The 26,968-nt window shown below is 33.7% G+C and overlaps 1 protein-coding gene across 1 annotated transcript in view; it reads right to left on the reverse strand.

Moving 5' to 3' along the window:
* slc16a2 (solute carrier family 16 member 2) overlaps positions 1-26,968 on the reverse strand; it is a 54,417-nt gene that overhangs the window by 13,519 nt on the left and 13,930 nt on the right. Inside the window, exons 2-5 of the mRNA XM_051127320.1 lie at positions 20,973-21,117; positions 15,213-15,693; positions 6,779-6,922; positions 5,447-5,675 (exon numbers count right to left, since the gene is read on the reverse strand). Of these exons, the coding sequence (XP_050983277.1) occupies positions 5,447-5,675; positions 6,779-6,922; positions 15,213-15,693; positions 20,973-21,117 (999 nt within the window). The remainder of the gene's footprint in view (positions 1-5,446; positions 5,676-6,778; positions 6,923-15,212; positions 15,694-20,972; positions 21,118-26,968) is intronic.

Raw genomic sequence — 26,968 nt, forward strand, 5'->3', positions numbered from 1 at the left:
TCAAAATTGTGTGATATAAACTCACATTTGCGAGTTATAAAGTCAGAATTGCGTGCAATAAACTCAATTGCGAGAAAAAACCTTGCAAATTCGGACTTTTTTCTCAAAATTGCGTGATACAAACTCAATTGCGAGTTATAACATCAGAATTGCGTGAAATAAACTCACAACTGTGAGAAATAAAGTCAGAATTGCAAGAAAAAAAACTCACAATTCTGAATTTTTTCTCAAAATGGTATGATATAAACTCAATTGCGAGAAATAATCATAATTGCATGTAAAAACCTTGCAAATTCAGACTTTTTCTTAAAATTGCGTGATATAAACAACTACAAGTTATAAAGTCAGAATTGCATGAGAAACTCACAATTGCGAGATAAAAGACAGAATTGCGAGAAAAAAACCTTGCAAATTCAGACTTTTTGTCAAAATTGCGTGATATTAATTCACCGTTGCAAGTTATAAAGTCAAAATTGCGTGAAAAAAAACTTGCAAATTCGTACTTTTTTCTTAAAATTGCATGATATAAACTCAATTGCAAGTCAAAATTGCATGAAAAACTCAACTGCGAGAAAAAAAAGACAGAATTCCAAGAAAAAACCTCGCAAATTCTGACTTTTTCCTCAAAATTGCATGATATAAACTCAATTGCAAGTTATAAAGTCAGAATTGCATGAAAAACTCACAGTTGCAAGAAAAATAAAGTCATAATTCAGAGAAAAAACCTTGCAAATTCTGACTTTTTTCTTAAAAATGCATGATATAAACTCAATTGCAAGTTATGAAGTCAGAATTGCATGAAAAATTCACAATTGCAAGAGAAAAAAGACAGAATTGCAAATTCTGACTTTTTCCTCAAAATTGCATGATATAAACTAACAATTGCAAGAAATAAAGTCAGAATTCCGAGAAAAAACCTTGCAAATTGACTTTTTTCTTAAAAATGCGTGATATAAACTCAGTTGCAAATTATAGTCAGAATTGCATGAAAAACTCACAATTGCAAGAAAAAAACTTGCAAATTCTGAGTTTTTCCTCAAAATTGCATGATATAAACTCACAATTGCAAGAAATAAAGTCAGAATTCTGAGAAAAAACCTTGCAAATTCTGACTTTTTTTCTTAAAAATGTGTGATATAAACTCAGTTGCAAGTCAAAAGTCAAAATTGCAAGTAAAAAAAGAAAACTGCAAGAAAAAACCTAGCAAATTCTGACTTTTTCCTCAAAATTGCATGATATAAACTCATAATTGCAAAAAATAAAGTCAGAATTCCGAGAAAAAACCTTGCAAATTCTGACTTTTTTCTTAAAAATGCGTGATATAAACTCAGCTGCAAATTATAAAGTCAGAATTGCATGAAAAACTCACAATTGCAAGAAAAAAACTTGCAAATTCTGACTTTTTCCTCAAAATTGCATGATATAAACTCACAATTGCAAGAAATAAAGTCAGAATTGTAAGATAAAAACTTGCAATTCTGGCTTTTTTTCTTGCAAATGTGTTTAAATCTCACAATTCTGACTTTTTCCTCCAAACTGTGAGATATAATTCCGAAATTGCGAGTTATAAAGTCCAATTCTGAGGGGAAAAAAGACATGATATGTTCTCAGAGTTTATATTTCACAATTTTGACTTAATAACTCATTATATCTCGCAATTCTGACTTCATTTCTGAACTGTATCACACAATTCTGAGTAAAAAAAAAGAAGTCCGATCTGTGAGAGAAAATGCTGGTGTTACATTTTTTAAATTTTTTATTCAGTGGCGGCAACGGGCTTCCATATGAAAATAAAAAATAAAAAATAAAAAATGTTAAAAAAGATTTACTATAGAATAACATACACCGATTGTTCACAATAAGAGCTGGATGGAAGTAAATGGAGTCAGTTTGGCTTTTATGTTGACTTTAAATAAAAAGACTAAAGAATGGAACTAATCCAATTCAACCGAGACTCCCCGCTATGATGGCCACATTCATCTTCAAATGCTCTCGATTTCAAAATCCTTCTCCAGGAATCTCAATGAGGCTTGCAGTCTGGAACACATCTGAAGCAAAACAACTATGAGCTATTTAGACTTTCAAGACTTTGGTAAGATGCTCCCCAGCCTCCAATACAGAAGATATAAGATCACTTGAAACTTAAACATTTAGAAGTCAGATCGCGGTTCCAAGTATGTGAAATAACAGTACGTGACAGCCAATCCAAACCTAGTTGTAATGCCCCTGCCGTGAAGGCAATGCTTTGAAAATAGATCCTACAAATGATGCATCGCGTTCTCGGATGAGGACTCGGCCTTCCCGTAACCGACCCAGAGTTCAGAAAGGTAACATCAGTATTCCGTAAATGAACCTTGAGACCTGAAAATATAAGGTCCATTTATTGGAGTACAGATGGAGCGGATGTTCCGGTGGGTCTAATTCTTCAAAACGAGGCTGCGGAACTAGAAACATATGGAGATCGTCGTTTAACAAGAGCATTTATATCAGCAGTCCAAACTAAATGTGCTCACGGGGAGACCTTGGAATTTACCCTCCGAAATAAATCTCATTCCTGTCCACCGGACCAGAAACTGGAGAAACACTTAGTCTGCTGTATGTGTGCAAGTCTTATCTGGGGAACGCAGCCAAGATCAGCATGCTGGCTGATTAAATCATGTTTGCAACATATTTATCTACAAGTCAGGGTTCCAACTCTTTCACGAACACCAGATTCAAGGACTTTCAAGGAATTTTAAGTTGTAGTGTCATGAAAGACCTCTTACAGTACTTAACATTTCACTTACACTTAACATTTACGTTAAAAATTACGTTAACAAGGTTCTGAATCTGTAGGTTTCATAAATTTAGACCATTTTGAGCAGTCGTGTTCAAAGTAATTTTGAATTTCTTAAATATTGATAAAAATATCTATTCTTGCATCAAACTGTTTTTTGCTGTAATTCTTGTAAAAGATTTCAATTTGACAGAATTTCTCAATTTTTAAATTAATACACTTACTTGTCTTTTTAGGAGCACTTGTACTTCTAATTCCAAAAAAAATAGGAGCACGGTCAAAAATTTCAGGAGCACCTTCCAATCAATAATCAAATTTTGATCAAATATTAGCTTTCCCATTACAAGACAATATTTGACAGTGATTTACAGGAAATTCTTTTATCTTTGTAATGCCATTTTTCTAACTTTATAAAAAGTATGTCATCTTTTGTCAAATTCAAAAAAATATATAAGCTTATATTATATAAATTTCTAATTAAAACAACACTAAAACAAGCAGAATAAGTTACCAATCAAATGAAATCAGTATAAAAAAAATGTACTACAGAAGTGGCACAGAAGAACACAAAAGTGGCTTGTGGGTGTATTTTCAGATGGTTTAATGAGGCTCAGTGGTCACATGAGTGCAATGAAATTCATAACTTCATGCTGAGGTTAATGTTTTAGATATAACATTTTGAATATAGAAATACTCATTCAATAAATGATTTAAATAACAGAAAAGATACTTTAAAATGAAAGTAAAACTGCAGCAAGTCAATGATTTTCTCACTGAATCGTTTACTGAATTGATTCGTTCGAACGGCTGATTCATTCAGGAACGAAACAAGTGATTGTCTTTATGAATGGGTAATTGAATCAGATTCATTTAAAAACGCCCATTTCATGCATATCATCATATAATGGACTGCTATGGTGCCCTGATTTTGAACTTCCAAAATGCAGTTTAGATGCAGCTTCAAACAATTGATCCCAGCCGGGAAGAAGGGTCTTATCTAGTGAAACGGTCGGTTATTTTCATTTAAAAAATACAATTTAAATACTTATTCTCAAACGCTCATCTTGCCTTGCTCTCGTTGAACTCTGTGTTCTGGCTCAAGACAGTTAGGGTATGTCGAAAAACTCAGATCGTATTTTCTCCCTCAACTTCAAAAATCATTTCAAAATCATCCTACATTGCTGCAGAAGTACCGACCTAATCTTTGCAAAGTGAACATTCAAAGGAGATCAAACACCCTTAACAAAAAAGGTAAAACAGCGATATAGGACGATTTTGAAGTTGAGGGAGAACATGAGATGGGAGTTTTTCGACATACCCTAACTGTCATGACCTGGAACAAAGACAGTCCAGGCAGAGTAAGACAAGACGAGTGTTTGACATTAAAAAGTATATAAATTGTATTATTTTTATGAAAATAACCGATCGTTACGCTACATACGCCCCTTTTTTCTCGGCTGGGATCGTTTACAATGGCATTTGGGATTGTTTGATCGTTGCTGCAATTAAACAGCATTTTGAAAGCTCAAAATCGGGGCACCATATCCATCCATTATATAGAGAAAAATTCTGAAATGGCAAGGGGGTGAGTACATTATATGTGAATCTTTGTTTTGGAAGTGGACTTCTCCTTTAATATTAACTTCTTGTTAGGTGAACTGTTGTATTAAATCAATATAATTTGCAAACTCCCTCAAACAATAAATCTGTCTCTCTCCAGAAATGGATAAATATTATTTCTGCTGCTAAAAATAAATAAAGAAACAGAGTAGGAGAGTGGTTATTATGTGCAAACAATCAGAAACAATATATATGCACAGTGTGCAGATGTCAAAAAAAAAAAAATCAAATTTGAAGCTTGTGACAAACATGCACATCAACCCGATCACTTTATTTAGCGTTCATGTAAACACTACATTCAGATTAATCAACTGGAATTAATTCAGTATGATTGAACCAAAAATTGTGCATGTAAACATAGTTGTGTTCAAGGAATCAACATGTCTGTGATACATTACTCACCGCTGCATTATCACGTTGTAAGTATGTTAGAAACCTCTGAAGCTCCCCTCAGCGCAAGCACAAATATGCTGATAGTATCATTTGCACTGATGCTCTTAAATATTTTTTCATAGTCGCACGCAGTAGTTTTCAGTCACAAATGCACTGCTTCTCATAGGTTCATGCAGGGCTGCACAATGCGTACATCATCTCGCATGCTAAGCTTTTTTTCTAACGTTTTAATTAGTCGTTGATTGCACATATAGGAAAAATTCTGAAATAGCATTATTCTACTAAAAACGTATTTCAAGCACTTTCAAGGACCTATATTTGTTTTCAAGTACTTTCCAGGCCTTGAATCCATGTGTCTGATTTTCAAGTACTTTCAAGAAGCGTGGGAACCCTGACAAGTACTAATGTATGTATTTGTGTGTGCACAACTGTTTTTCTGTTAAAAAAAATATTTAACTTAAACAAAAGTGTTTTTTCAGAATATTGCTTTACAAGATGATATTTACAAGTTAAGACATATATTACATATTTAACTCTTACAAGTTAAAATTACATTTAAGTTCCAAAAATAAAAACAACTCATTCCAAGCAAGCAAATGAAATGCAAATTATAATGTATTTACTCTAACAGATGAAGTTCTTTTTTAAGCTCCTCACCTGCGATTGGTGGTCCCGCTGTCATTGGTATGGCCATGAGGCCAAGGAGGTAGCCGATGGCTTGAGATGCCTGCATGGGCCCTACCAACTCAAAGGCGATGGGGGCCATGATAGTGATGAAACAGCCGTCACAAAGACCCATCAAAACGAAAACCACCACCAGACCTTCGAAGACGGCACACTGAGGTATCATCATGGACATCAGACCCAGTAATATGAATGAGGCCACCTACACATACAGACACACAGAGATCGTCTAAACACATGGACTAACGCAGCGTTCCATCTAAAGTTTGACATTTCCGACTTGCTGATGTTCGGAAAATTAAAAAACTGAACAGGATCAGAATTTAAGGGAGTACTACAGAAAAATACCACAGAAATTAACAACAAAAAAAAGTAAATTATTATTTTTTTTAAATATATTTTTAAATTACATATTATTTTATAATTATAATTAATTATACTAAATTTTATTATGCATAATTTAGTATTTTGCCCCAGAAATGATAAATGTTCTGGCAAAAATGCCACTGCATAGTTTTTTTTAATTAGGAAATATTAATGGTACTACATTAAGAAGAGGAATAAATGAATACAGTGTTTAAATATCCATTAACCTTTCTGCTTTTTTATATATAAGCCATACCAGAACCTCTATTGTCTGATCTGAAATATTACCAGTCAGACATGAAGGTTTTTGTTCAAAATTAAGCCTGCAATGTATTATACATGCTGTAACAACAGGTAGGTTGTAAAATATGCAGTTCACATAGTACCTGAAAGTGCATAATGGAAAAGTTGATATTTATGTCATATTTTAAACAAGTCAGGCATACAGTTTTTATTGTTATTGTGGAAGGTGTAATATTGCAGTATGAATAAACCAAATAGGTAAATGTAATAAAAAATAGAAGATAAAACACACTCTCATAAAACATCAAAATGACATTGAAAATCAATTCCTAGAAGCAAATATTGCCTTAATGGAAAAGGTACTTATGCAGATGTTCAAGTGAAGTTTCCTGGCAACCAAACTGCAAAGGATAATGAAACTGCATTGCAACGAATGAAACTGGTGCTGTCTCTCAGGAAACAGTTATTATATATTGACATCATATAAAAAAAATTAAATGTACGTCAATCTAGAACTAAAAAGAAAAACTAGCTCGAATTTTGTTCCACTTTTAGAACATAGAGACCTTCAGAAACACTAAAGCTACTGACTGGGCTGCTGTGATGTAACACCGCTGACCTTAAAGTGAGACTGTCCTGTCATTGTTTCATGCCAGTTCATAATGACATAGCATAGTTCCTGTTGGGTTTCCGTACCTGCATGTAGATTTTCTTTACTCCCGGTATGAGGTCACCGATCTTCCCAAACAGCAGTCGACCAACTCCAGATGACGCTCCGATACACACAAGCAGCACCCATTCCCTCTGAGTGTCGCCAAACTGCTCCTTCACAAAGTTCATCTGCCATAGAAGCAGGAAAACCATCACATCATTAACATAGAAATAAAAACTACCCATCCATATATCAATCAAATCTATCCATCCATTCATTTATCCATCAATCAATTCATCCATCCATCTATTAACCCATCCATCGATCCATCCAATCAAATCTATCCATCCATCAACTAAATCTATCCATCAACCTTTCCATCAATCAAATCTTTCCATCCATCCATCCATCCACCCATCTATCCGTTCATCAACCCATCCATTAATCAATCTGTCTATCCATCCATCCATTCATCTTCCCATCAATCCATCCAATCAAATCTATCCATCAATCTATCCATCCATCAATCCATCAAGCTATCCGCCCATCCTATCAGTCCATCCATCCATCCAAATCTATCCATCCATCCATCCATCCATCCATCAAATCTATCCATCCATTCATCCACCCACCCACCCATCCATCCATCCATTAATCAAATCCATCCAATCAAATCTATCCATCCATTCATTTATCCATCAATCAATTCATCCATCTATCTATTAACCCATCCATCAATCCATCCAATCAAATCTATCCATCCATCCATCAACTAAATCTATCCATCAATCTTTCCATCCATCATTAATCAAATCTTTCCATTCATCCATCCATCCATCCACCCATCGATCCGTTCATCAACCCATCCATCAATCAATCTGTCTGTCCATCCATTCATCTTCCCATCAATCCATCCAATCAAATCTATCCATTCATTCATCCACCCACCCACCCATCCATCCATCCATTAATCAAATCCATCCATCCAATCAAATCTATCCAAACATTCATTTATCCATCAATCAATTCATCCATCTATCTATTAACCCATCCATTAATCCATCATTAATCAAATCTTTCCATTCATCCATCCATCCATCCATCCACCCATCTATCCGTTCATCAACCCATCCATCAATCAATCTGTCTGTCCATCCATTCATCTTCCCATCAATCCATCCAGTCAAATCTATCCAACAAGCTATCCGTCCATCCACCCATCAATCAGTCCATCCATCCATTCAAATCTATCCATCCATCCATCCATTCATCCATTCATCCACCCACTCACCCATCCATTAATCAAATCCATCCATCCAATCAAATCTATCTGTCCCTCCATCTGTCACTAAAATATATCCATCAGTCCATCCATCAAGCCATTCAGCCATCTATACATCAACTCCATCCATCTATTTATCCATCCATCCATTCTAATTATTCCATCTATCAAATCCATCCAATCAAACATTCATCAATCCCTCAATCCATCCATTCAGTCATGTCATTCAGCCATCCATAAATCAACTCTATCCATCTATTTATCCATCAATCAATCCATCCATCCACCAATCTATCCGTTCATCCATCTATCAATTCATCATCTATCCATATATCCATCCAACCAATCAAATGATTCCATCTATCAAATCCATCCATCGATCATTCATCCCTCAATCCAACCATATATTCATCAAGCCTTTCAGCCATCCATACATCAGCTCTATCTATCCATTTATTTATCCATCAATCTATCCATCCATCCATCCATCAATCTATCCGTTAATCCATCCATCCATCCATCCATCCAACCAACCAAATGATTTCATCTATCAAATCCATCCATCGATCATTCATCCCTCAATCCATCCATCCAGTCATCAAGCCATTCAGCCATCCATACATCAACTCTATCCATCCATTCATCCATCAATCAAATCTATCCATTCATCCATCCATCCATTCATCCATATTAAGGTAATTGACATAAAAATGGATGATATGGAGTAGATTTTATATGGGTAGAAAAAAATGTAAAAATAAATCTCTATAAAACTTGATGTGACAATGAAGGAGGTAACATGTACATAACTGAATATGTACATTTACTATCACAGAAATAGATTAAATTAAAAAATATACTCAAATAGAAAACACTTATTTTAAACTGAAATATTTTACAATATTGCTGTTTTCAGTGTATTTTTAAGCAAATAAATGCAGCTTTTGTAAGCAAAAGAGACTTCTTTCAAAAACATTTTAAAAATCTTACCAACCCCAATACATATCTATCAAACTTAATCTTGAAAAATTGTCCAGTTCCACTCAGTACAAATTTAGAAACATTAGCCTTCTGTTGACATACAGTAGCAGCGCTAGTTAAGTGTGATTCCTGTGGCTTAATAAACATCACTGAACTACTTTGTACAGCCACAGTCAGCCTCTGGGCTTCATCAAAGCCTTTTTTCTTCAGCCTTATCAATGACGGCATTAATGGCGCTTTTGTGGTGGGAACAGAGGAAAAGCAGCTATAAGTTGAATATTTCCGCTCATAGACGCCCTTGCTTCTAAGAAGGGAAAAGGGGGAGGACATGGGGTTAAAAATAAAAAATCCTTCAGAAGCATTTCCTGACCCAAGAGATCACAGGCCTGTGGATTGGATGTCTTTTGAAAACCGCCTGAATGAGTAAACCTTAGGGGCACATCAAAAGCCCTGAGATTTCACATTTAGGTTTAATGTGAAGGAAGGGCTTTCCTATTTCACCACGAGAAGCGAGAGCCAAGCGCATACGCACAACAAAGGCCGGGACTGAGTGTTTACTTCTGGTGCGAAGCCTGAAAAAACACGACTGTAGGTGGAAGAGTGAGACCGAGGCGAAGGGGGAAAGGTCTCTCTCATCAACTTTATACCTCCGCCTACAAAACACACACATGTTGGCTAACTCACACCTAACCAAATAAACACTTGCTTCAAACACATACCAATGATTTGACATATATCAACAAAACACAATCGCAACAAATGCGCACATTAACACACTTCCAGTATGATCTCTTATCAACCACACTAAAGTAATTACTTACTTCACGCGCCGAACAGTTAAAAGTTCTGAATTACTGCTTTTTTACAGGGAGAGAAAAGCACCCATGATGGAACCATCTGCATCAAGCTTTTCTTTCAGCAAACAGTGCATCCTATTATATCATCACATTTTATGGCCTGTTTATCACTGTGACCCAAACTCCATTTGTGCACTTGGTTTAGCAGCTGGAAACTAATTCTCAGCTTAATTCTCTCAGAAAAACAAGAGTGAAGCACCATTACGGCCGAGCACTTCAGGTATCCAAGTAAAAGTATGTCCATCACTATGACAACAGAGAATGAGTGAGAAGGAAAGGTGAAACAAGGATAGAAATCCCCAGAGTCTGACCTGAGATGACACACGCAGAGTTAATAATTCATCATCAACATGTGTGGACTCATCACATAGGCTTTCTGTCATGCAGAGTGCAGTAAATATTTCAGTTCGCGCAACCCTAAAACATTATTTATGCATGGAACGGGTGCCTCGCTCCTATAGCCTCCTCTGTTTTCTTAACGTTAACTACACACCGGCTTGACTGACTGTAAATCGGAGGCGTTTTTGTTCACTTTGTTCAGTGTTTTTTTTAAAAATGGTTGTTGGCTTTTAAAAAACAGCCTTTGTGAAACAGCAAATGTCAAAACCCTGTTTAACATTCAGTTTAGAAATTCAAATGGATTTTTTGCATTGGTAAGCCAAAAACACTAACGTTTTCAGATTTATTGACTGCACTGATAAGGACTTGGTATTTAAAAAAATGTTAACTAGGAAAGCAAATCGCTTCCAAGAAGAGCAGAGCTACTGCAAGTTTCATAAATCACACAAAAACAAAAATTGATATCAATTAGACATCGTATAAACCAATATGGCACCAACACAAAATAAGATGTGAGGTAGAATGTTTTTTTAAACAACAGCATTATTCTGGTAGTATTTATGTACTATAATATTTTTGTTAATATTTTGAATTAGCTTTTATTTTTATATTTTCAGCTTTAATTTTAGTTTAAGTTTTACTAATCTTGTTATGTGCTATTTAGCTTTAATTTACATTTCAGTTTTAGCAATTTTACTACTACTGTTCTTACAGTTAACTAAAACTATTAAAGATCATTGTTGTTAGCTAAAATAAAGATTCAATAAAATAAAAAATATATATATTAGATGTAAACCTTAATGTTACCCTGCCAGATTAAAATAGATTAACATAACTACGTTTGTAAGTACGATGACACATTGATGCCACACTGTTTTTTTTCACTCAGTTGATGTGATAATGCAATGTTGTCATTAAAACAACATCCTTTCTCTTAATAATGAGATGTTATGTCATTAAAACGACATCTTTTCTCATAATAACGAGATGTTTTGCCATTAAAATGACAATTATCTTGTTAAAATGGCATCTTTTCTCATAACGAGATGTTATGCTATTAAAACAACAATTATCTCATTAAAGCGACACCTTTTCTTGTAATAACAAGATGTTATGTCATTACAACATGTTTTCTCGTAATAATAAGATGTTATGTCATTAAAACAATAATTATCTTGTTAAAAAGGCATCTTTTCTCATAAGATGTTGTCATTAAAACGACATCTTTTTTCATAATAACGAGATGTTATGCCGTTAAAATGACACCTTTTCTCGTAATAACATAATATATGCAATTACAACATTTTTTCTCATAATAATGAGATGTTATGCCGTTAAAACGACAATTATTTCATTAAAACAATACCTTTTCTCGTAATAACGATATGTCATTACAACATCTCGTAATAATGTTATGCCGTTAAAGTGACAATTATCTCTTTAAAACAGAATCTTTTCTCGTAATAATGAGAAGTAATGTCATTAAATCAACATTATTTTTGTAACTAGATGTTATGTCCTTAAAACATCTTTTTCTTATTAAAACGACATATTTTCTCATAACGATGAGATGTTATGTCATTAAAAGGATCTTTTCTCATAATAATGTGATGTTATGTCATTTTAAAAATGTTTTCTCATAATAACAAGATGTTATGTCATTAAAACAATTATCTCGTCAAAACTTTCGAGAGATCTTTTCTCATAATAACGTTGTCATTAAAACACCTTTTTTGTAATAACGAGATGTGTCATTAAAACAACAATTATCTTATTAAAACGTCATCTTTTCTCATAATAACAAATGAACAAATTATCTCATTTAAACATTTTCTTATTAAAATGACATTTTCTTGTTATAACAACATATTGTCATAAAAATCAGTTTTTCCCGTTGTAGAAGATATATGGCTACATTATGCAAGCAAGCTAAGCAAATGTCTGCACTGCTGGTGTCACCACAATATCTCGTTATTACAAGAGAAAAACATGCTGTTGTTATGACAGCACCTTGTTATTAGGAGAAAACGTTGTTTTAACAAGATAATTCTGTTGTTTTAATAACAGAACTTCTCGTGATTACAAGAAAAGATTTAACAAGATTTATGTTGTTTTAATAATATAACACTTTGTTATTATGCGAAAATGTTGTTTTCATATCAAGACAACATATCTTGTCATTACAACATAATTGAGTGGAAAAAATAATATGTATTTGGCAGCACTGCATCACTGTATTAAAAAAAAATAGTTCACCCAAAAATTACAAATTGTTGACAATTTACTGTTTTGTTTCTTGATGGGAACAAATTTGGAGAAATGTAGCATCTTGGACAAATTTAGGATCTTGCAAAGCTAATATCTTTGTTTTTGTAAGGCATTTTTACATTAAACACTCACTTCTGTCCAATAGATGAGTCCATAATGCATAATAATATTTCCTCTGGTGAAAAAGTCCATCCTCTGTTGTCTTTAATATCAAAATCCACCAACATGCTTGTTTAGAACTGGTTTGTACTGGTTTTGGCTTGTAAACGGTGCTTGATCTGTGCATATTTCTCTCCTGAATCAAATAAGACTACTTTTATTATTTCAATGGAGAAAGCAATATTGCGGATAGAGGTTTAAAGTTAAAGCGTCTTAATGATGTGAAACATCCAGTTTTTCGCTTCAGAAGACGTTAAATACTTGTGGATTATTGTGATGTTTTTATCAGCTGTTTGGACTCTCATTCTGATGGCACCCATTCACTGCAGAGGATCCATTGGTGAGCAAATGATGTAAAGCTACCATTTCTCCAAATCTGTTCTGATTAAAAAAAAAACTAACTCTGAGGGTGAGTACACTTTTTCAACTTTTAATTTTTCCATAACTACTCCTTTAATAATAATGGACCCTTTTGAGTTGGTTTTTGCTAAAAAACCTTGTCCACCAATCTTGTTCGACAACTGCGACTCTCAACAATCTCATTTGAGTTTGACTACTTTTACTGTGAGCTCGACAGCATGCGTTCGCATCATTTTCACTGTGAGAAAACAAGTAATGAGAACGTTCTGCCTTTTGTGTTCTATGGTTTGATATTAGTTGGCTGTACACAGTTTGTTGACGCTAGTTTAAAAATGTCCTGTCGAGTTCTTAGGGTGATAGAAAGGACAGAAATGTCAAGAGGAATAAATCCCAACATAATGCAGAATGAGGACAGTATGATTTTAAATCATGACCTCCAATGTTTTTAAATGTTTGGAAAAAGAATTTGGGTCACAGCGGGAATTTAGCAAAATAACAGACTGGTAACAATTAATCAGTGATTGCATCTGAATATGAACCATTATATAGCTCGAGGCGATCTTCTTTATTGGATTGTAGTAAATCAGATTAGCATGACATCATTCTTCACTTAGCCAACTGCACTTGCATTATTCTGAGAATTCCAACATGTAGATCTGTGGAATCTATAGGGCTGGTGTTTTTAAGATCCGTCGTGATGATTTACTGGTGGAACTCATTTTACAGCACACCGGGGCTTTGTGCCAAATGTGTGGAAAGCGAGATATTAATTATGCTCAAAATCTGGCATAAAAAATAAAACTCCCTGGTGGGAGTGAGAACTGTTTTTCCACCTGCCGCGCCACGTTTCCAAGGATAAATAGTTCTTGCTACTGAATTACTGAAGTCATTTGATTTTAAATTCCTACACAGTGAATGTTGGATTTGTGAGGGTAATTTATAATTAAAATCAACTTGAGTAATGCGGAATTCATTTAAATTAGCATTTGGAAATGACATTTTTTCCCATGTTGTCCCCACCAATTAAAGTGTTTATATGTGACCCTGGACCACAAAACCAGTCATAAGGGTCAATTTTTTGAAATCGAGAGTTATAAGTCACCTTATAACCTTATAAGCTGAATAAATAAGCTTTCCATTGATGTATGGTTTGTTAGGATAGGACAATATTTGACCGAGATAGGACTATTTGAAAATCTGGAATCTGAGGGTGCAAAAAAATCAAAATATTGAGAAAATCACCTTTAAAGTTGTCCAAATTAAGTTCTTAGCAATGCATATTACTAATCAGAAATTAAGTTCTGATATATTTACAGTAGGAATTTACAAAATATCTTAATGGAACATGATCTTTACTTAATTTCCTAATGATTTTTCCCATAAAAGAAAAATCAATAATTTTGACCTATACAATGTATTTTTGGTGGGGACTAAAATCGTCATGGGAAAATTATATAATTTTCCCATGACAATTTTAGTCCCCACCACTTTAAGCATGGATATATAAACATGCACATTAATAAAGACTTTCTACAGTTGTTTGTTGTTGTTGTTTTCTAATTAAATATATATATATTTTATTTCTATGTTTTTTTTTCTATGTATGTCCCCACCACTTCAAGCATATAAAATATAATTTTTATATTCCTTTTGTTAATTTTTTCTTAATACCTTAAGTAATTTTGCTTCTAACATAAATGTGTCTTGATTTAAAAATGTTTGGATATTTGCTATTAAACTTGTTGTTAAAATGATTTTTAAACAGAATGTTCCTGTTTACATTTCAGATTTGACCTGGAAGTGACCTAAATAAAATTCAAAATAAACTAAACTAAATAAAATAATACAATTAAATATAAACAAAAAAAACTTAAACCTAAAAAACAAAAATTCTAAATATTTCCTTGGCACATAATTAAAATAAATAAGTTGAAGTACTAACTGAAATACTAAAATAAATAAATAAATACATTTTAGTATTTAAATGTTAAAATAAAACAAATTAAAACTAAAATAAAGCTAAATAAAACATAGAAAAACAAGCTAAAAATCTGAAAATGAGCTAAAAAAATTACAATAAGCTAAAAATTACAAAAGCACAAAAATTAAAATAAGAACTAAAAATATAAAAATAAAAGCTAATTCAGAATATTATTAAATACTACAACAACATATAAATAATATTAAAACAACACAGAAAGTGACACTACATGGTCTCAAACCACAACTCACCAGGTGCACGTACGGAACGAAGTATCCCAGCACTGCCGTGGCGACGCCAAACGCCCAAACCCGATAGGTCAGCACCCCGAACACTCGTACATTAAAGTACTTCCTGATTTTGGCCAGGCCCTTCTGCCACCTGCTCGCCGACTCTAGGCCAGACGGGGCGCCTCCATCCATTCCCATGCCTGGCATCGGGCACATCCCGCTGGGCATGAGTGGTTTGAAGGTGAGGGCCAGCAGTGACTGGACCAGCATGAAAATGCTGAGGATCTGGAAGGTTCTGGGAAGGCCCAGCGGTCCCACCACTTTCTTGAGCAGCACAGGGAGCCCCATGGAAAATAGGCTACTGCCTGCCGTCACCACGCCATTGGCCAAACCCAGTCTCTGTCGAAAATAATGCCCTAGGATCACCAGTGACGGCTGGAATGCGAAGGAGGATCCGCAGCCGAATAGTATCCCGTATGTGAAATATCGAAGACCCAGTGTGCTGTGGAGAGAAGACACGAGAATGTGATAAAAGGAAAATGGATAAAAGAACAATACTGATGAAAGGTTGCAAGTTCAAATGATCACTATCACACACTTTTTTTTACTGTTAAAGCAATTTTTTCAATCCCAGTTTATTACGAAGAAGCTATAAATTTATGGCTCTTTTTGAAAGACAAGTATATTTAATTGTATTGAATGTATAATTTTAGTATCATACTATTATAGTTATCTACTACAATAGTATTATTATTTATTATTATTATTATTATTATTAGGGATGCACCGAAATTTCAACTACCAAAAATTATCGGCTGAAAATGGCATTTTTGTTTTTTGGCTGAAAGAGAAAAATGGACGAAAATATAAACCAAAAATAATCTGAAAAAAAAAAAAAAAAAAATCTGATTCTGTTGCATAGAACAGAGTAAAATAATATATTAATATTTAATATTAATATATTTTCTGTCCAATTTCATTGTTTTACTTTTAATAAAAGTCTTTATTTGCTCATATTTTTTATATTCAGTATCATTAAAATTATTGAGTTGAACAAAAAAGTCTTACAAAATTATACCAAGTGCATCCAGAATTTTCGGTTCCGGCCCAGAATTTTAATTTCAGTGCATCCCAAATTATTATTTTTTACTATACTAACTTAATATACTATAATATAATAATTCTAATATATTATAACATTATTAAGGCTTTTGTTAATATTTTGAATTTATTTTGGTTTTATATTTTTGTTTTCCTTCTAATATTAGTTTGAGCTTTGGTAATTTTGTTGTGTGTGTTTGACATTTTTTAATATGCCTATACAGTTTTTTTTTACATTTTTGTTTTTATTTTAAGTTATGAGCCAGGATGCTTTTCTGTGTGGAGTTTTCATGTTCTCCCCGTGTCTGTGTGGGTTTCCTCCGGGTGCTCCGGTTTCCCCCACAAGACATGCAGTATAGGTGAATTGGACAATCTAAATTGTGAATTAGTGAGTGAGTGTGTCCCATCACTGGGGATGCACAAGTTAGTGCACACTCAGGGCTGGGTTGCGGCAGGAAGGGCATCCGGCATAAAACGTGTCAAATCGGCTGTGCAGATCACTCCGTTGTGGCGATTTCTGATAAGGGGAGCAAGCTGAAGGAGAGAGAGAGACAGAGAAAGAGTTTTTATTTTAAGTTTACTGTTGTGTCTTTTTGACTTTTTTTTTTTAAATATGCCTATATATTTTTTTTTTTTTTTTTTACATTTTTGTTTTTATTTTATTTATTGTTCCTTATTTATTGTTGTCATTTTTAGTTTTTTTGTCTATATAGTTTTTGAAGTTTTTAGTTTAAATTTATTGTTGTGTTTTTGACATTTTTATTCTTTATTTTTATTCTTCTTATAATATGCCTATATAGGTTTTTTTTCTTACATTTTTGTTTTTATTTTTTTTAATGTTCCTTATTTATTGTTATGTCATTTTCATTTTTTTTTTAGGTTTATATAGTTTTTGAAGTTTTTAGTTTAAATTTATTGTTGTGTTTTTGACATTTTTATTCTTTATTTTTATTCTTCTTATGATATGCCTATATAGGTTTTTTTTTCCAAATTTGAGTTTTTTTTTTTTTTTTTTTTTTGTTTTGTTTCAGTTGTTTTAATTGTATTTTAGTTATCTTTACCTAATAAAACTAAACAAAAATGAAAAATGTTGCCCTGGCTACTAGATAAACAAAATGAAAGTATGAAAATGAAAACAATAAATAAAAAGTTTTTATTTCAGTCAATATTTATCTTATTTCAAGCATTTTTTATGGTTTTAGCTTTAGTTTTTAGTGAACAATAATAAACTTGTAGTGTATTTCAAACTTCAAGGAACATTTTTAAAAATCTGTACATGCAGATAGTATAACATTAATACAAAAAAGACCATTTAAGTGAACATAAAATTCTTTTAAAGTGTATTATTGCCATAAAAAGTAAAAGTTTTTCTCAAGGGTCCATAAGCAACCTCTCCAAGAAATAAAGTCATGTTTACAAGGTGCAGGACTGACATGAGCACTTTTCATGTTTTTCTCTCCTTATTAAACTGAAAAATTTCACTTCCAAATGACCTGTGACACCTGAAGCTAGAGAATGCGCAACACACACGGCCAGCAGGACACATTATTTGGTTAATGAGCAAACAGACATTAGTGTAAATGATGCATTGTGAGATGGAAGAGAGAGTCTTGACCCTGCAGGAGACACTTGTGTTCAAAGCCTGAGGAAGGGAGGGAAATAGTGTGTGTGTGAGTGTGTGTTTGCATGCACTTGTTAGCGTTTGTGTTTGTTGAGTGTTTCAGGCTCGAAACGCAGCAGGACCAAGCTGACTGTTTTTTCCAACCTTTTCTAACAACAGCAAGAGCTTTTTCAGCTTGGAATAAAACCAGAACTCTCAAGGATCTCAGAAAGAAGGCACTGTGAGAAAACAACGAGAAGGAAAAGAATGAAGGAAAGAAGAGAAGAGAAAGAAAGCAAAGATTACATAAATGCTCTGCCGTACATGTCCTGCTGCCCTACGTGTGTTTGTGCTTTTCTGTTTGCTTAAAAGACTGTCAGCGCATTTCAGTAACCTTTTATATAAGCACACTTAAGGAGGCAAAGTGATTTGCTCGCCTCCATCACTTCGACCTCAACATCTCTGCAAAACAAAACCTCTGAAGACATGAACGTGCAAAATGATTGTTTGGGAGAAATTTTGATTTCTTTTTTGTTCTGCATATATATGTATGGTATCAACAGTTCAACAATTATTTTAAAAATGCATAATATGACCATCTTGTAAAAATATGGCAAATGTCCAAAATGTTCAGCACAGCTGCACATCTATGGCGAGCGGATGTTTAAAAATCTCTAACATGGCTTTATACATGCCAGTAGATACACTTTGATGTAAACAGATACAGATTCACACTGTAAATACACAAATATATAGAATACACAGCTGTGTATGTTATGTTATGTAGTGACAGCGCTAAAGTACATGTATTGGTAGAATCAAAGTAAACTTAATTTTCAGGAAATGATGTCATTTGTGTGTCACATTACCTGAAATAGTCACATTATTTGATTGGTTTCATTTTGCCCTGTGTATATAGTTATACAGCTTGTATATAGTTGGTATATTTGTCAGTTCTGTTCAAAAAGTGTGGAATGATTTAAAATAATGAATATTTTATAATAAAAGAATGTTTTTGGAAAAATTTGCAAAACAAACAGTGTATAAAAATAGTTTTAAAAAAATCATAATAACTAATATTTTATAGAAAATATTTTGCAAATTTATATTTAAGTGATTTCATTGTCTTCCGTGTATATAATTATAGTATACTTGTACGTTTATATAATATAATATATCAACAGTTTATAATATAATATAATATAATATAACATAATATAAGTGTTAATTTTTCAAAATTGAGATTTATACATGATCTGGAAGCAGAATAAACAAGCTTTCCATTGATTGTTAGGGTAGGACAATATTTGGCTGAAATTTGAAAATCTGTAATCTGAGGGTGCAAAAAAAAATCAAAATATTGAGAAAAATCACCCTTAAAGTTGTCAAGTTCTTAGCAAAGCATATTACTAATCAATTAAATTTAATTTTTGATATATTATGGTAGGAAATTTACTAAATATCTTGATGGAACATGATCTTTACTTAATATCCTAATGATTTTTGGCATAAAAGAAAAATAATTGTATCCATTTTTGATCCATTTTAATTTGTATTGTTTGCTATTGCTACAAATATTGCTACTGTGCTACTTACGACTGTTTTATATAATATAATATAATATAATAATATTTCACAATCATAATATTTTACAAAAAATGTGTTTCTAAGAGTAATGCACAAGAAAAAAAATTCAGTAATAAAAATTTACAGGAAAGTACTGGGTTTTAAAAAAGTATATTAAAAAACTATAAACTGTTTTTGGAAAAATGTGCAGGAATTGTTCAAAAATACAATGAACAAGAAAGAAATCATACAGTAGTCAATATATTAGAGAAAAATACTGCTTTTAGAGAAATGTATACGTAAAAAAATAATATAATACGTATTTTAATATGTATAAATAAAGATGTGTGGTGTGCTAGCAAAGGCCATAATTAGACATTTTTGCACTCATATCCAACCCTGTAACATTGTAATTTTTGGTGTGTAGGTATGTATATGTACACACACACACACAAATTTGTTTTTGTGAATTGTAGGGACTTTACATCTATTGTTTTTATACTGTACAAACCATATTTTCTATCGCCCTACACCTAAACCTAGCCCTAGGAAACTGTGCATTTTTACTTTCTCAAAAAAAAAACTCTTATAAGCCTTTTGAATTATGGGGACACTCAGAATGTCCTCATATTTCACCCTCTCCTTGTAATACCTATGTCATACCCATGTCTTTATACAAATTTGTGTCGTGATGGGTCTCAAAAACACGCACACACACACACAAAAGTTTATATATACAGTACACAGCATAAATAAGTACACCCCCTCTAAAACTTAACAAATTCAGCAATTACACTTTACTTAGAAGACATGTTGGGGTTCTCTGAAGATACAGTTATCACAGAGTAATAACTTATGCTATTTAACTGATTAGAGATCTCTAAAATGCAGCTATATTGAACATGGCACCTGATGACTAATTTACTCTTTTTTTTGTTCAATGTAATTTCGCTTTATTTGATGTTTGATTCATCGCGGGTTCCCTCTTACATCATACTCCGGGGTTCCCTCGCATGTGCGCTATTGAAAGGGGTGCTTACAGAGGAATCTTAAAAATACATGGATTGAAATGCATTAATATAAATTATGATGTCAGCGATTGCCTGAAATATGACTGGACACAACCTCTAACATAAACATACACTACTGGAAGCAGCATGGCCAAGAGAAAAGCTATGAAATAAACAGAATAAATTATTGGGAATAATTTATTACACATTAATGGAAAAAATATGCAGTAGAGTCAACATTTGAAGTGGATCAAAACCTTTCATCAAAGTTGTCCTAAAACCAAAACATTACACGTTCTTGTTTCAGGACAAATTTGATGAAAGGTTTTGATCTACTTCAAATGTTGACTACTATATATTAAAATGTAAGTCTGTGATTCTGATAGTGTTTAGGCAAGCAGACGGCCCACCACTGACATTTTTATGAAAATGTGAAATTGTGAAAATGCTAAAATAACAGAAAAATGTTTAAAAGGAAAAACTAAGAAAGAAGAAGGCATTTACGTTGCGAAGGAACTGGTGAGAAGACCAAGGAAAGCCACAAACGCTCCACACACAGCCGTCTTCCGGCATCCAAAGTGATCGGTGAACATACTGACCACTGGAGAGCAGAAAAATATCATTCCCATCGCCAGAGCACCAACCCATGCTGAAAAAAAGAAAGAGAAAAAGATTTAATCAATAAATGTTAACATACGTAACTCATTTTTCATTTGCCAAACTCACTGCCATGATGCTACAGAGTTCTCAAAAAGGATGCCAGAACTTTGCTATTCTGTTGCTAAAGCGTTCTGGGTATTTTTAGTGCACTGCTATGTAGTTGCTAGGTGTTTTTTACTGGCCTGAGGTCTCTACGGCTCAGTGTAAGTCTGTGGGGTTTTTGCCTGTTTAATCAGTTAGAAAAGCAACAACACACCTCTTTTCAACAAGTCACACAAACTATGCAAACCCCAACCATAAGCATGACAACAGAAAGCCGAAGTCAGCAGCACTAATAAGATCATTGACAAAATAATCAGCTTTGAGATTCATTTGTGTGAACTAAGTGTTCTCGTGTGAATAATGTGGAAAAACTCACTTATCTGACAATTTTGAATCGATTTTGAAGACGTAAATAATATTCACATAAATACATTCGGTTATGTCTTAGGTGAATGTTGTTAGAAAACAGGATGGGTGTCAGTATATTAGATGCATGTATTCGGTCTTAAAGTGACAGCCTAATAAAACTGCTGCTGTGTCATTAATGTTAAAGGGGTCCTATTATGCTTTTTCACTTTTTCCATTTTAGTCAGTGGTGTGTATGTTTGGGCATAAAAAAAGATCTACAAAGTTACAAATCTCAAAGTCCACTCCAAAGGGAAATGGTATAAACACACTCGCTGACTAGAGTGGCCATGATCAGCTCCGGTGGCCATGTCGGAGTAGTAACGCACCGCAGACGTGTGCAGTGTGTGTTAAGAGATTTATTCATCATACAGTGTAGATAGCTTCACTTATAATGCAAGATTTTAAAATGCATAAACATGCCCTTGCATCTTTGCTTGTTTTCTGTAGCTGCTTTTTAAATAACTAAGGAAATGTGAGCATCAAGTTCCACAAGTTTCCTACGCCCCATGAAGCTTTGCGTCAAAAGTGGGAGCGTCTTCCGGTTCTTCCGGGACGTGACACTTATTCATTCAACAGTTGACAGGAGTGATGGGCAAATGAAGCCTCGTGAAGCACCGAGACTTTCCTCTGACTGTTTCGGGAAAAGATTTAAAGCTTTGAGAGTGTCGAAAAAAACAGCGCGATCTGGTGGTTAGTAAAAAAATAAAGCAGCCAAAAGACTGTAAATCTCCATCAGAAGATGCATTCACCACAATTTCCATAGATCGGTCCATGTTATATGCACAAATAAAAGCCTAACCGTGTGTTTTTGTTTGTTGAATTTCTGACTCTGATAAATTAATTTACCCATTGAACAGTGCCATTAAATGCAATACGAATATCAATATGATATAACAGAAGAATAATATATTAATTGCGTATGGCATATATTTAATTTTCCTGAAATAATTTGTATTCTTCATATTACTTGTATGACTGGGTATTTAAAAATGTAATTATTAAATAGGTCCCAATTGAAATGTACTCGCAAAATAAGATCTGGGGGTCGAACATTAGGACACGCAAAGTGAATCGCGCACATGACTGGAGCGAAAGTGAGGTTTCTACGAAAGTGATTTCTACGTTAACAAGCCTCGAATTGAGGCTTCATCTGGCATGCCCTTTAACACAAGCTCTGATGTCTCGGTTCAAATATCATTTCACTAGTTGACAGTCATCCAAGATTTAGCGATCCAAACTTGCTAATGATGTGGGAACAAATTCAAAAAGCATATGTTGTCCATAAGAACGTAATGACATCTTTCATAAAGGTGTGCATCTTTACAAAGTAAACAATGGTCTAAAAAACACTAAGCCTCTTTGCTAATTTGCATACAAAATACCATTGGTATACTACGTCCGCCGCCTCACCGGAAGTTGTACCCACATTCTTTTTTACAGTAGCGCCCCCCGGAAACTTGTGGATACAGTAATTAGTAACTTACAATGTTTTTATTAAATTGTTGTCATGGTAAATGCAAATTAAGTCATATTAAAAACATTAGGCTGCTTTTAGCCTTATGCTGAGCTGGTTTCAGGCAATGATACTAAGTATGTAAATAATTAAATAAATTAGCACGATAATATCATGTATCGCAATCTCGCAGGCTGACGATAGGACCCAACAATACTGTAGCATCAACTATACCTCAATATGTCCTAAACCCTTAAAGACCTAGGACATTTTTGGGGCACCTGACACGCCTGCACTTTTCTTTGTTTTTTCAGACCTATTCTAGTAGTCAGCATCAAGTGCTATATATCATTGTAAAGAGGAGAACTTGAAGTTTCAGTCTAGCTAATTTAAAGGCACAATTTTCCTTTTGTCTTCTCTAAGAATTAATGAATTTCCAAAATTTTAAGAAAGTCGCAAGCAACAATTGAAGGTTTTTTACTGTGCACTCAAACAGAAACTCATGAAGTTTGGATTTTTTTCTTTAGAAAGGTGTATTTGGGTGTTTTACACTTCAAAATAAAATTTAATCTACATATAACATTCCCCAAGCAAGTTATAGCCATTTATTACAATATTGGTATAGGCGCATTTCAGTAAAAAAGACGTCTATTTAGTTTATTGACAATATAGATGTGTTCAAAAATGTTTAGGAAGTAAAGTAAATGGAAACAGTATTATGTAATAAGAAAACACAAGTAAAAATAAATAAATAAATAAATAAATAAAAGGTGAGGTTTTTTTCAGATAAATATATTTTCAGAGTATGAACAACAAACGCAAACAGTGCAGCAAGTAGTGAAAACAACTGTACAAATGGTCTTGTGCAACAAATATACAAACAGCGCAAATGATTCACAAACTACACACAAAATGAGAGAAAATATACAGAGTGCAACAGAAAAAAAGTGCAAATGATCTTTATAAACTATATGAGAAGAATTACCATAATAAAACAGTCAAATGGATCGATCCACTGGCTGTATTCGCGTTTTACCGGGACAGCGCATAGCGACGTGGAAACAAATTCCAGCGCATTATCGGATATGTACTGCTGTTTCATCTTTGCTTTTCTTTTGTTATGTGTCAAAGTGCTCTGTCGTGTGTTTTTCTATGCTTTTTCAGAGAGTGCTGTCATGCAAATGTGCTATTTTGTGTTTGTTTTCATGCACGCACGACGAGTTTGTTCAAATTTCCAAAGAAAGATGCTAACTGGTGGTTCAAAAGTCCAAAAACTATGCTTATTGGTTGAATAGATGACAGTTTGAACCAATCTGGGCACGGGGGTGGGACTAAGCATCAACAATCGTTCCTGCTTGGCTAAGAGGAATGAAATGCATTGGTTTCCTCTGACGAATCAATGCGATCAAAATGTGATGACGTAATCACGTTCACTACGGAGCCTCTGAATATCCAAATGAGACAAACGTGATACAGGAAAACAGTGAAACGGTACTTTTTAAATTATTCAGATTGGATGAGCGGTTCAAAAGTTATTAGATATTTAATACCAATAGTTATTTTTAGCCGCGGGCGGCTGTCTCGGTCTTTGAGGGTTAACTATAACGGAGCAGATGGAACTTGATGCTTTGGCAAAGGGCGTGGCAGTACTGAAACACTGTCTAAGCTGTTTGCCAATCGCAACGCAGTGGGACAGCCAACCAATCAGAACACATTTCTTTTTTCGGAAGGCGGGCCTTCATTAAACCCGGAACTAATCGAGCCATTTGTGCCAGGCTGGGGAGAAAGGTTATTGTAATCATGCAAATTATGTGAAAAATACTGCGTTTTTCAAACCACCAAGCATGAGAGCATGTTCTAGTATACCACTAAAACAAAATCAAGAGTTTGTAAAAGAGCATAATAAGACCCGTTAATCAAACATCAAAAGACAAAATCAGCAAATATTTATGTAGCTTTAATAAAATCAATGTATATTTTATTCATCCAGTACATCTATTCAATTTCTGTATTTTGTTTGCCATTTCTCTGTTTACTTGTCTTCAAAAAGCTAAATATATGTTTTACTGCTCAGTAACTTGCAATAATAGTCATAAAATCCAACACTGTGATAAGACTGTGGTCCTTCCTGAAGAAATTGCGATATATTTTTGCCATATCACCCACCCGGTATATTTTACACATGCATGCACCCACACACACGTCCTTTGTTCACCCAGATAATTCTGCACAGAGACACAGATGAAAGTCCATCATCTCTGTATTTAGAGCAATGGCCGGTTACAATCGATGTCAAGCTCAGACAAACAAACACACTGCATGTTTTTCATGGTTCAAAGGTAGTTTAATGTCTGCACAGTATGTCTGGAGTCTAAGGACACTGGTTCAATATTTGATGCTGATCCGTGTGTGTGTATGTGTGTGAGCCCTCCTCGGCGAGTCATTCTTGGCTGAGGTTCAGTGGAAATGTGGCCCCATGATTCCAGAGAGGAAGCGGTACGTTAACAAACCAAGCAAATGAGTGTTTACCCGTATTTTGTAGAAGAACACAAGGTCAGGGTTTACATAAGGGTCCTCCGACTCCTGCTGGCTTATGGAGTCGTACGGGACGTATGTTTTCCACAGGTTTCACAGTCAGGGTTTTGTTTGTTGTTTTGTTAGCTTTGCAAATGACCGATCTCTCTGTGATGTTCAGTTGGAACTACGAGCTCGGAACTTTAGAACAATGCAAAGAGTCTCTGTTTAGGAATAGAGTGTTCTGGAAGTCCAGGTTGTACAGCTTGGATAAAAGATCACGCAGAAAACATGAGGTGGATAAAGTCTGTGTGTGTGTGAGTCTAAGGCCATGTTTGAAGGATTAAACATTCCTGTGACTATTAGCAATGGATTACCTTACTTCTCAAAAAAAAAAAAAAAAAAAATACACAGAAAGCAGAAAGTGTCAGAGTTTTTTAGTTTTAACACATTATAAATAATTCACAGCTAACAGCACAAAAAAAAAAAAAAAACAAAAAAAAACAGAAAAGGAGTCTAAATAAAGTTTGAATAGATGATGCAAGTGTTTTCGATGAGAGGGTGGTAGAATCAAACCTGAACCAGTCTGCACTGGGCCTGGACAGTGTTTGCTTACAATATTCATATCTCATATCTCATTATTCTGATCTTAAATCTTTCATTTGGGATTTCTGAAAGCAATCCCAATGGATTTAGCTGTTATGCTGGAGGAAAAAAATCAACATGAGTGAAAGCAGAATAAAAAGAAAGCCCCTTATGAAAAAGAAGTACACTTTAGCATACTTTCAATAAGAGTACTTAAAGAAATTATACATTTTAAAAGAAAATGTAATGTTTTCGGACACAAAAGTGCACGTTAATTGCAACTGAATGGAAATTTATAGTAGGCAAAATTTTAAATATTAAATGCTATTAGTATTGCTTTTTTTGATGCATTTATGTAGGGCATTAAATATACATATGTTTTATGTAACTTCATGAATACTTCTATTGCCCTTAAAATATATTTTCTGAATGTGCTGACAAGCATTTATTATAAACTAAAATATAGTTTAGTTTTATTTAAACTTGTAGGCAGGTAAATATATTTGTAATTACATTTACATACAGTCATTTTGCAGACACATTTTTATCCAAAGCAAATTAAAACAGAGGACAATAGAAGCAATTAAAACCAACAAAAGAGCAATAATATGTAAGTGCTATAACAAGTCTCAGTTAGTCTAGCAAAATTAACATAGCAAGGTTATTTTTTATATTGGATTACACAGTTAATTTAAAATCAAGTACTTTACATGTGCTTTAGTATGCAAGTCAACACATCAAAATAACTGTACTTTTTAAAGGATGACTAAAGATTCAAAAAGTCATTATTTATAATGTACTTTAAAGTAAAACGTTGAATTTGACATTATTACGAAGT

The sequence above is a fragment of the Labeo rohita genome, chromosome 14 (assembly GCF_022985175.1).
Source record: "Labeo rohita strain BAU-BD-2019 chromosome 14, IGBB_LRoh.1.0, whole genome shotgun sequence".
Taxonomy (NCBI): Eukaryota; Metazoa; Chordata; class Actinopteri; order Cypriniformes; family Cyprinidae; genus Labeo; species Labeo rohita.